The 12,168-nt window shown below is 30.6% G+C and overlaps 1 protein-coding gene and 1 long non-coding RNA gene across 3 annotated transcripts; one reads left to right on the top strand and one right to left on the bottom strand.

Moving 5' to 3' along the window:
• The first annotated feature begins 3,926 nt into the window (after positions 1 to 3,926).
• Positions 3,927 to 5,705, top strand: LOC113401620 (uncharacterized). Of its 2 annotated transcripts, XR_010309474.1 has the most exons (3): positions 3,927 to 3,981; positions 4,653 to 5,371; positions 5,591 to 5,705. XR_010309474.1 is itself a non-coding variant. In XM_064218019.1 (2 exons), exon 2 carries the CDS (start codon positions 4,664 to 4,666, stop codon positions 5,012 to 5,014), a length of 351 nt encoding a protein of 116 aa, XP_064074089.1. In that variant the 5' UTR covers positions 3,927 to 3,981; positions 4,653 to 4,663; the 3' UTR covers positions 5,015 to 5,424. The 2 variants fall into 2 exon arrangements, 1 of the variants encoding a protein (XP_064074089.1); XM_064218019.1 differs by lacking the exon at positions 5,591 to 5,705 and having other exon boundaries at positions 4,653 to 5,424.
• On the bottom strand, positions 5,514 to 11,619 carry LOC135193848 (uncharacterized). Its single transcript, XR_010309475.1, has 3 exons — positions 11,523 to 11,619; positions 8,683 to 8,818; positions 5,514 to 5,679 (listed from the first exon to the last, which is right to left on the bottom strand). It is a non-coding gene; the product is annotated as an uncharacterized LOC135193848 (long non-coding RNA).
• Between the last annotated feature and the right edge of the window lie 549 nt (positions 11,620 to 12,168).

Here is a 12,168-nt window from a genome sequence, read left to right as displayed (position 1 = left end):
TCTCCCTTTAAGGAGAAGGTTTGGAGAATATTCCACCACATTGCTCCAATGCGGGTTGGTGGAATACACATGTGGCATAATTTCTTTGAAATTAGACACATGCAGGTTTCAGGAAGCCTCCCAGGTGTTATACACCGGCGGTCAGCGTCGGAGCCTACCATCTTATCCGCCGCAGGGCGTCAGCTTCGTTGACGCCCAGCCTCCAGCGGCGGACTCGGGGGAGTTCGCCACATTCCCACGTGGAGGATGAGGGAGAAGGCGCGTACAAGGCGCACTGTCCATGAATATTCAGCCGCCTTACGGCGGCTACCGCTGGTGGGGTCGCGGTTGCATGCCCTTGGTGATCCCGTGGCCTCACCACTCGGCAGCGTGGTGGAAACCCGAGGATGGTTTTAGTGGGTAGGACAGGGCATTAGATCCCGGTTGAGTTCTACATACCCGTCCTGGTCCCCCGACCGGGCGGCATGCGTAAATGCATTTCCTCCTCGTAAAACAAAAAAAGGGTAGTTGATTATAGAATTAATACGATATATATTTTGTTGTTTATTAAGAAATAAGTCTGAAGAGTGAGTGAGATTAAAGAGAAAATACAAAATTATCAGGACCCTTAGAGTTTCGTAATACCTGTTCTTAGATCATTGTTATTATAATTTTTATACCGCATTTTTATTTTTTATCAAAAAATTAATTATATTAATTTAGGTTAATTATAGGTTATACTAATATTTGTTTTAAATTTTTTGGAGTTCACAGTTGTTTCGATTAAGAAATCATTAATTAACATTGTATTAACATCGTGTGATTTTTCTGAATGAATTCAGTTATAATAAATTAATTTTTATATTTAATCATTTATTTAAGTTTTATTTTCTATATATTATTAGAAAAATATTGATGGTTGTGTTTTAGTGTGTTTCTGAACTTTGGAAACAGCCAAAGTCATTTTAAAGTGTATCTACTTCAATTCAGTGCCAAGTCACAATAAATTACGAAATAATTAAGACAATTAAAAAGAAGATTCTTAATTGTATACTTTATCTCGGCACATAAAAATCATACTGCTTCCCGATATTTAAGGTAAATAGGATAATTTTACGACCTTTATTTTAATGAAGAATTGCTAATAATATAAATTATGAAAAATAGTCTTTAAAAAATGTGCTATCTCAGTTCGTTTAATGTTCTTGATTTCATTCATAACTTAATAATAGAAATATATATAATATATTAGTTATATTAGGTTTAGTAAAAATGTCTTCAAAAGGAAAAAAATACACTTTAATTGTCAACGTATTTCCCAATGCGTTTATTTGACCTGCATTCTCGTACGTTTTGTTAGCGCATCACGTGTTCTGATATATGTAACATTGCCTGTCCTAAACTTAATACGTAACTCACTTTGGTTACACAAATGAAGTAACAATTACCGTTTGGTAATAGTGTTTATACAAATTTATACGTGCTTTGTTCATCTTTATAAGTTCGTATCAGATCAAAACAAAATATTCTTTAATAGAGTGGCTTTCACAAGTTATTTTGAATATTATTTTACAGGATTATTTTAAACGTAAAAAAACACCCTTTCGGAATGCAAATTATACTGAGAAGCACCGGAAGTTGCCAGTGGTTTCAATTACGAATCTAAGTATTATTTCGATAATAATACTCATATTTGAAATATATTGAAGTCAAACATAATTTAGCTTCTTTTGTACAAACCATAATCGATTGTGGAATGGTGGCAAGAATATTAGGATACTTAAATGTATATAGATCTATTATGTATTAATTACTATTAGAAAAAATATTTAATTGTATTATGTATTAAATCAATTTATGTTATCCGATATTATTGTTTAAGAAATTGATTTGACCGTCGAAATAACTGTGTAGAAAAACTGTGTACTTTTATTAAAAAAATATATTTCTTCGCCCGTTTTATGTCTATCTCTTCTAACATATAAATATGTCGTTTTTATTATAGATTTTATGTGTATTAGGATTTGAGTTATACACATGACTAGTCTTATTTAAATTCAATTACTTTTCTTTACGTATGATGCATGTGATTTTGGATAAACATTCAACTAATGTTATTTTATACATGCTATGTATATATATAATGTCTTGGTAAATATATTTATTATATTATAAAGAGCAACATGAAAATTCCGCTTGTCACATAAATAGTGTAAATTTTTGGTGGACGAAATTGTGTAATAATATTATATACTAAACGTAAACGCAGCATCTTCTAGTATAAAAAGTATTTATGTAATTTGGTTTAGAATTTTTTTCAGTTACGCATTACAAAAAAGTATCTCGTGTATTAGAATAAATGGATAGACATCGAAGTCTATTAATTTAGTTAAAATAATTTAACGTTGAAATGAGTAATATTTTTAAAACGTCCTATGTCACAACAATGAACAGGCATTTTTTTTAAATCTTGAAAGCATGTCCAATGGTTCAAGTCTCCGTTGTCGAGTTTTGTTCACAATACGTCAGCCTTGACCCAGATATACTTAATGTTCCGTATCATGATTGCACATTGTATCATTAAATGGTTACAAATTAGCATTATAATTAACCGTATACGCATTACTTGGCTATTTTAATTATTTAAATATAATATAAGCTTATTATCAGCCTTATTAATATGGCAACATTGTTTTTACATTATATTTAGTACACTTTGCGTATGATTTTACCTAGTTGAGTGGCTCCTTTAGAAGGCTGTAGATCCCGATCCTGGATTTAGCGGGATGACACGTAAAGGACATGTTGGATTGCCACCCCTTTGAATTATGAGAGCACAAATGGACTTTAATATCTATCTGACATTGGCCGCTGTGAATATCACCAGGGGCTTATCTTCACGATCGTTTTGTCATGTTTAGTTTTAAATGAATGAATTTAATTTTCTATGTTTCTAGAACAGTAAATAGATACTGATTCAAAGATATTCATATATACATTGTGGTAAGTGCAAACGAGTTTTCATTAGTTGGGGCAACGCTTTCTTTTTAAATATCTTGCGATGGTTATTCTGTTTTTGATGTTTCATTTTAATAAATTTCTGCTAGTGAAACTTGTATTTTAATATTCTTATTAAAAGTAGTTCGCTTAGTATATTGTATAATTAATTTTGCGGTACAATTTACGTAACAAATATGTTAGTCTAAGTTTCTGTGCAACAAATATTAATTAACCTCACGGCTATAACAAGCCCTGCCTCCTTGAATTTAATACACAAGTTCGATCTAGAACTATAGTTTCCTATTAATCAGGCAAGAACGGAACTAGGAAGCGATAGATACAGTGGAAGTATTGCTGGGGGCTATAGCTATCGATATCCTATATTTACCTTTATGGTTTAGATAATAGGAACTATATTTCTATAAAGCATATATTCCAATGAGGCAAGTGTGCAAGGCAAACTGCTGCGTGAACTTTATCACTTGGTATTGAGAGCACTCATTCATTAATAGCGTTTTTTTATAAATATTTTTTAAAGATGCATATTTCCTGGTTTATATATGAATATATATATTTTTAATTATAAATCGAAAAATATTGATTTGAATATATCACACCTCTTTTGTTTACTATTAAGCATATGGGCTGCTTGCATGTTGGTTAATGCTAAACATAGATAATTCTAAAGCCAACAGTAAAAAAAAACTTTACTAAAATCTTAATTTCATAATTTGAATTTAGAATAGCAACGGTAAATACTGGTTTCAATGGGCACTATAATTAAGATATCGAATAATTGTTGGTCTGGCTAAACATGACGACAATTAGTATTTCATTATAAATTCACTGGTCAAATAAGTACAAGAATATTATTTTCAACGTACATATGGATATTCCGGAAGTAAGCAGAAGGTTGCTTGTAAAAGGCTTATATATATTGGCAGCGTCGTTGCGCCTGCGCAGATAGTGACTGGGTTGACCGTGACTCAAGTGTAGTGTAATGTAAGTTCGGTTAAGTTTTTTTTTAAAGTAGTGATTATGTGTTGTATTTGTGACAAAATAAGAACATTTATATAACTCAGAATTAATCGTTTAACAGTATCATTTTTTTATGTGACAGTTTCAAATGAAACTATTTTTATTTTACTGTACTATGTAAATAAATATGATATATTTTTTAATATCTATAAATATAATAATATTAACGTTTTTCTAATTATTATTATTAGGGAGAACTGTTAATTAAGAATATCAATTTAAAAATATTTACTTTAAAATTAATATTTTTATGTTTTAAAGATTCTCGAAAAACGGCTATTATTTGTGTTCTGTGAATAGTTCGTGAGAAAGCATAATCAAAATTTCATACTCGTCGTAGTAAAAAAATATATAAAAATTGATCGTTTAAGTTGTAAAGTTTTAATTATAACATTAACCCCGAATCACTAAAAGTAACTTTCTAATACGGAGTTTTTTTTTAACATTTATATGTTATTAACGCTCAATTTTAACGTTGAAATAATTCCGTAAAGTATAGGCGATTTCGCGTGTTGCAGAATACTAAATTCAATTAATTAAAATAGTGAAAATCAAAATCAATAACTTCTTATTAATAGGTAACCTTGCTTAGGTAATATTTTTTAAAATAAACATATTTTTTCCCTTGTTTATAGATTCTTTCATCATGAACTACCTCATCATCATTGCGTCTATTCTCTGCGTAGCTCAGGCAAGACCGGGCCTGATATACACTCAACCCTTAGCTGTCGCTGGGATCGAATACGCCCACCCGTCCGTACAAACCGTCTCGTCCCATCCAGCTGTTGAACTGAACGCCGCAAGTGAGGCTTTATTACCACCAGAATTGTTAAAATCGAATGCGTTTTATAGTAACCCTTCGATCGCTGCTGGCTTAGCCAAAGAATCTTGGTTCACGAATAAAGAAATGCAGGTTGTTGAACGAGAAGCCGAAAAAATACCGAGACAACGTATCTACGACATCGTTAAAAATGCTGGCTTCTTGGACAAACATTAACACGTGTGATGGAAAACGTTACTTCGGACTCTCGGCAGCGGCTTAATTGGAGTTTTATTGTATATTTATATGTTGCTTATGTTATGATTAAAATGAATATTTAAACACATTTAGTCCCACTGATTCTAATGTTATATGTCTTGACGATACTTTAGTTGTTTATATTTCTCAAAATAGTTATGTATTTTAACAGAGCACTGTAAATAATTGCACAATTTTAACAATGTCGACATAATTTATTAAAAGTGTGTAGTTTATTTTTAAGTATTTAGAAAGTAGGTAATAATGCAATATAATAATTTTGTTACTCGTAGATTTTATACTTGAACTGTGATCTCGAACAATAAGTGCGTTTGCGTAAGTTATTGTTTCATTTATTTATATACTTGTTTTTATTAAACGTATATTTTATATTTTTATTTTTTTTTTAACGTAAAATTAATTTATTCTGACATTCCAGAAAGAAAATATTAAGCACAATTTTTACCGTTGGTTTTATTAACGTCAATATTCAAATCATAATAAATAAAATTCCCATGCTAAATTATATTCTGCCTACTTAATAATATTTTTTAGGTCACAGTCGGCCCCGTAGGCGCTCTTCTTGAAGCTTCTACCGCGCTTGCACGTCACCCAGCATTCATGGACCGGCTTTTGTACGAAATCTGCAAGAATATACATCTTGAAGTCATTTTCAAAGAAATTTATTTTAGGAACTACATCGTTTGTTTCAACAAAACTTAATTGAGATTAATAACTGGATTAATTTTATCTACCTGGCTATTCTATAGATGTATCGAATTTTATTTTTTTTCTGAATTTAATTAACTTTAAAATAAATTAATATTTGGTGGTAGGGCTTTGTGCAAGCTCGTCTGGATAGGTATCCACTCATCAGATATTCTACCCCATAATACCAGTATGTAGTATTGTTGTGTTCCGGTTCAAGATTGAGGGAGTCAGTGTAATATTTTTTACAGTGAAAACGTCTTATCAGTGGATGTGGCCACTTATGTGTCCTATTAGCTAATCTGCCTACCTACGCAATAAAAATGAAAGTCACTAATTACTGACTTGTTTGTAGCGTCTTATCATCTTATTATTACGTCAAGTCTGCGGTATAAGTTTAATTCTGAGAAACAGCTATAGGGTTTAGGCTTTTATAAGGCGTTCCCATTTCAATGAGTCATACGTACAAATAAATTGAGTTGACTAACGCTAAGTGAAATTATTTTTTGTAGACATTTATAACGATTCTACTGTACGTACAATATCAAGAAAGTTTTTGATTTTATAAACCATATTTAAGTAATATTGTGTATCTATAATAGGTTCCAAATATTAATAATCTTTACTGACGTTTTAAGTATTTGTATAGCTTAGGTATTGATATTAATCCTGCTTGGAACAATTTCTAGAAATTGGTTCGAAAAGAATAAAACGTAAAACAATTTATGAAAAAGTTTACATAACACTAATCTCTTTTTTACACAGTAAAAGTAAAGAGATATATGTTTGTGAGGATTTAATTCAAATATTTGTTGGATATTCCAAACAACTTTTGAATCATTTTATCGAAGATTTCAAAGGGCGCCAGTGTGGGTGTCTGCCGTCCAGCAAACTAGGACCCTGTCTGAATCCATACGCAAAGAAGGATTCTTTATCTAATACAAGTATTTAGTTCTACATACACTGGTTTTAATATGATGCGTCACATAGTAACAGACGTCTAGTCACTCTTGTTTTTTGGATTATATAGTTTTGGACTAATTTATTATGACTATCACAAACAACAGATGAGTAAAATATTATTTTTTTTAAATCAAATTTACCTAATTTTACAAAACGATATTTAATTATGGTTAATAATTAATATATAACCTGTAGGAGTAGATCGCTAGTTAAAGAAAAAAAAAAAGAAGGTTTTTCCTCTCTGAAAAGTTTCTTAGTCAAAGAGGTCTACCTTTTTTTTGTTAATTGAATGAAGTCTTCTGGGTTTGCGCTAATAATAGGTATTACAAAGGGATTATTTTAGGTCACTTTCATATATTGATGACCCACCTTTTTGTGTTAACGGTATTTGACACATTGTGTCGTTTGCAGCTGAAACTTCATTCATTTTTAAAGTTGACCGAGAAAATATAACGATGTTAGCAATGCATTGTCACTGATACAAAGTTGGTTTTAAAAAAAGGTTTTTGAGTTTAGTATTTACCATACCACATGTGACACAAATGTTATTAGTTAATGTTATAGAATATAAACATTAGTTTAACAATTAAGGCATTCATATTCAAAGTTTCAGTAATCATTTGTTTCAATAATACACCTTTACTTGGTGGTAGGGCTTTGTGCAAGCTCGCCTGGGTAGGTACCACCCACTCACAGATATTCTACCGCAAAAACAGCATTACTCAATATTGTTGTGTTCCGATTTGAAGGGTGAATGAGCCAGTGTAACTACAGGCACAAGAGAAATAACATCTTAGTTCCCAAGGTTGGAATGGTTAATATTTCTTACACCGCCATTATCTATGAGCAATGGTGACCACTTACCATCAGGTGGTAACCTATAACATAAAAAGAAAAAACATTTGTCATCCCTTGCTGGTAGACTCAGCTACTAGCAACATACGATTACAAGCTGAGTAGCCAGCTAATTGACATTAATACAGCTCGATTAGTATACTTTGTATATTTTTATATATCAAGTCCTAAGATATATTACTTTGGTATAGTGCTACCGACATAGAATCTGTATTCATTGATCATAAATAGTCGTTAGGGCTATTACGATCCTATAGCTCGATACTTCCTACAGGATGCTTCTAACAGAGTTGGTAAACTTACTGTGGCATCACAGTATACTTGTAACAGTATAATATATTGATTATGTTGATATGATAAGTATAGAAAACCAAGCAACACCATTTTTCCATCTCCCCAGAGTTAATTTATCCTTCTGCGGGCCAGGTGTTCGTTTGTATAATAAAATTCCTCAAAAACTTTAAGCTTTGCCAATGAATACATTTAAACCGCATGTTAGTAATAGGTCATCTTAGTAGAATCTATATTCCGGAGCGGTTGTAGTTTTAAATTTAATTTAGTCATGTCAAATGACACAGAAGTGCTCGCAAAATCTTTCTTAATTAAAGTTTTTTTTTTTAATTTGAGTTTATATTTTTAAATATATGATAAATATCTAAAGAGGTATCACATATACTTATACATTTTTAGTAATACAGACTATATTACAAATTCTGGATTGAATGTAGAGAAGCAACAGGATCTAGACGATTATGAAATATCATTCCGATTTCATTAACCATAACCATAAGGATAAACCATTAACCCTATATGCATAACCTTATATGAAAAATTACTGCTATAGCGGTAATCATCCGTAACTTATATAATTTGATATAAGTAGGAATCAAATTAGCTTTCGGTTACTATGAGTATTCTCAATAATGCTAAATTAAAACAGTAAAAAACAATCAAGATATTCAAATTATTGAATCATAATTACAACGCATATATTCTGCAAGAAAAAAAAAATCTAAGCCGTAGAATTTTAATAATAATATGCAACCTAAGTTAATACAATACCCCCGTTAACACTGTCGCAGTCGGAGAAGAGTAATTAAGCTAGAGACTTATATTTATACCTTTTTTGCTGTCGCAGTTGAACTCGTGCATGTCACAGGTATCGATGAATGTCCTCATTTCCCCGCAGGAATCGATTCCGCATATAGGAACTTGGTCGTGACGGCATATGTCTGCGATTTTACATTCCTCTTCTAGCTAAATATTTTAAAAATATTGTTTAGTGTAAGGGGAACGGAGTGGGTGCTTGTTGAGTACCCTTTCTCCATTTTTATTAACAAACAATTATTATTATTGTATCATCACCATCAGTATTAAAGTAAAAGATTTAGACATGTCACGATAGGCGCTCTCAATTCAATCGAAAAATAAATAATTTTATTTGTGCTCAATTCTAATCATACGGTTTATCTTAATGGTTTTATTAATTATTATTTATTATATAATAGTTTAAAAAATGTATTAAATTTCTTATTTTTAATGATTATGCTTATGTTTAATTTATATTTTCAATAATTACATTGTGTAATATGATAATGCATGGTGAGACTACCTGTAAGTAGTAGAACCTTTGCCTAGATAATTTTGAAATGTAATTTTTTTATTTTGTATGTGATATTGTATCTACTGTTGGTTGTCCTAATGAAAATAAAATAAACTGCACGAAAAATTTATAATAGAAATGTCTATAAATAAGGTTTTTATTATGATAAGGCTGAAGCCCGAAATTTTGTAAACAATTATTATATACGGCATGAACGTACTACCATCCATATACACACACATATGTACTGTATTCCAATCGAAGAGGGAATAAATATAAAGAAACCTATTTCATTCGATTTTCTCGGCTTTATTGTGCACTACTAACAGTTCTTGATGAATATGTCAATATTTATAATATAACTCTATTCTTAACGACCAACATTCACTTTTATTTTATTTCCAAAGTTTCGATATAAGTTTCGCAAAACGACATTATTTCGAAAATCCATAATGAATAATATGCTAATGATGATTATTCAATTTCTGGACCAAATATTTCGCGTAAAATCAATCTAAAATATTGTTTATTTGGTTTTTGTCCTCGTGTCGTTGGAATAGGCTATATATACATACATTCACTGTCAATAAAACATATTAAATATTTCTTTTACAACAGTATGTATACAAAAAATAAACAGATTGACATTTCATTTATCCTTTTTATATCGTATAAAAAGGATAAAATATAAATTTAAAAACAGTGATTGTAGATTATAATTTCTTCAATTAACTTGTAATTGAGCTCATAATATATGCTAATATTATAAATGTGAAAGTAACTCCGTCTGTCTGTCTGTCTGTCTGTCGCTCTTTCACTGCCGAACCAATGAACCGAATTTGACGAATTGGTATAAAGCAAACTTGAACTCAAAGGAAGGACATAGGCTACTTTTTTGCCTTACACATGACAACAACCCCTAATATGCGAGCAGAGCCGCGGGCGACAACTAGTATTTTATATTTTATTTCAGACTTACAATGTATAAGTATATTTTTACATACAATTGTATTTATTAAATTGATTAAAAATAAAATATGCCTCAATAAAACAAAATTAAATACCAAGAGAAAAACAAATATCAAAACCAAAGATAAATGTACTAATTAAATGATAATTATCAATAACTATTGGATAGGTGATAATCAAAAATGATAAAATATATTTCTATAATTATATATATTTTTTTTCTTTTTATGTTAGAGGTGGCAAACGAGCAGGAGGCTCACCTGATGGAAAGTAACTACCACCGCCCATTGACATCTGCAACGCCGGGGGGCTTGCAGGTTTTAATTTTTGTTGTCATTTGTTTGTATTAAATTTAAGTGGAAACTTAATTGATTTATGTTTTTCTTATATATGTTTTTTACTATTAAGTGTAATTATAATTGTTTGTTTCCCAAATAAATAAATAAAATAAAATAAATAAAAAGTAACGTTATTTCAATAAAAGGCTTTCTTGGAAACTTATAACAAGATCAAATGTTCTTGCGTCATATAAATCATAGTTAGGAAATTCCGTTATTTTATTATCTTTTACTTATTTTTATTGGTTGTTACTTATTTCTTAGCCGAGTCTAGATGGCCAAGTCGAAGCACACGTGAATGTGAATGTTGACCGAAGACTGCTGGTACAAACCCGGGCAAGCCAGTACATCACCACTATCGTGTATTTATAATTCATCATGTGCTCGGTGCTGAAAATAAACAGCGAGAGAAGACTGTATATTGGATAAAAATGTGCAACACGAGTATCTCAGCATTGGAACAGAGTGGCGAATTGAGATCAAAATCTTCTCCTCAAGAGGAGAGCGAGAGCCTTTGTTCAGTAGACATTTACACACAGTTACTCTTATTGTGTTTGTATAAAACACAACATGTAACAATGAAATGTTTTCGTTATTATATTTCATTCAGATAAAATTTTGTAATATAATATAATATCAAAGACTTGGTTGTTTTTAATTATTTAAATCGGAAGGTTTTTCAAAGAGTTTCAAAATTCAGCGCTCACATTCTCGGAAAACTGATTCAAAAATTTTCACAAAATTAAAATTCGACACATATTTCTTTACCTCAAACAATTGCCAGCGGTCATGTAATCGGTTTTGATATTTGTTTTCTCTCTGTATTTCATTTTGTTCCATTCAGGTGTATAATGCGGTATTGTTTTACACAAAAAGGTTTAATTTGCGAAGTGGATTATGAGTTTAATATTAAACGTTTTAATATTTAAATTGTAAATTAATTCTCTTAAAAACTGTATCACGAATAGCATTTTGTGTTGCATAAAAAAGCTTTGTGGCAAGAATAAGGAATTATAATTATGTCAATGTGAAAATCAGAATAAAAAATTACCTTTGCGCCGTCGATATGAGCGTAACTGATTTTAAGTTTAAGCAATAAGTATATAAAAAGGCTTAAAAATGCATCGTCGAGCATGACGAAAGTTTTTATTTTGTAATAATGTTTTATAAACTAGCACTGTAATGTGTCGACGCTTCCGCGTTATTAACAATAAAAAAAATTGTTTGTTTAAACGTAGCACGTTTAACTACGAATATACGTAATAGCTTAAAAAAACATGCTCTGAATTTACCGGTACTTAGAGGACGTAAGCAACTTGTAATACTAGTATATGTTATTTTTATCTTAACTATATGCAGGTATATGGGATAGAATTGTTAAATTATTGTATTGTTATTGGTCCTAACTACGTGTACCAATTTTCAAGTTCAACGGACGTTTTGAAGATGATGAAAATCACCTTGAAAGATTCCGTTACGTTGACACACGGTCACGCAAATAAAAGCGTGTTAAAACTTATTAGATCATGTCTGTTTGTCCTAATATAATAAAGGACACTAAATGCAAAGTTTGGGTTGATTAAGTCCATTAAATTAAATATTTTTTTATATATTCATAGTGCACTTATTTATTACGTAAGTATTCTCTTAATTTCATGTCATATCATTCAAGCTGGTGCGTCAGTCAATCTGGATAT

Source organism: Vanessa tameamea, chromosome 20 (assembly GCF_037043105.1).
Source record: "Vanessa tameamea isolate UH-Manoa-2023 chromosome 20, ilVanTame1 primary haplotype, whole genome shotgun sequence".
Taxonomy (NCBI): domain Eukaryota; kingdom Metazoa; phylum Arthropoda; class Insecta; order Lepidoptera; family Nymphalidae; genus Vanessa; species Vanessa tameamea.
Note: the sequence above shows the minus strand (reverse complement) of the source record. Positions and strands in the feature narration are given on the sequence as shown.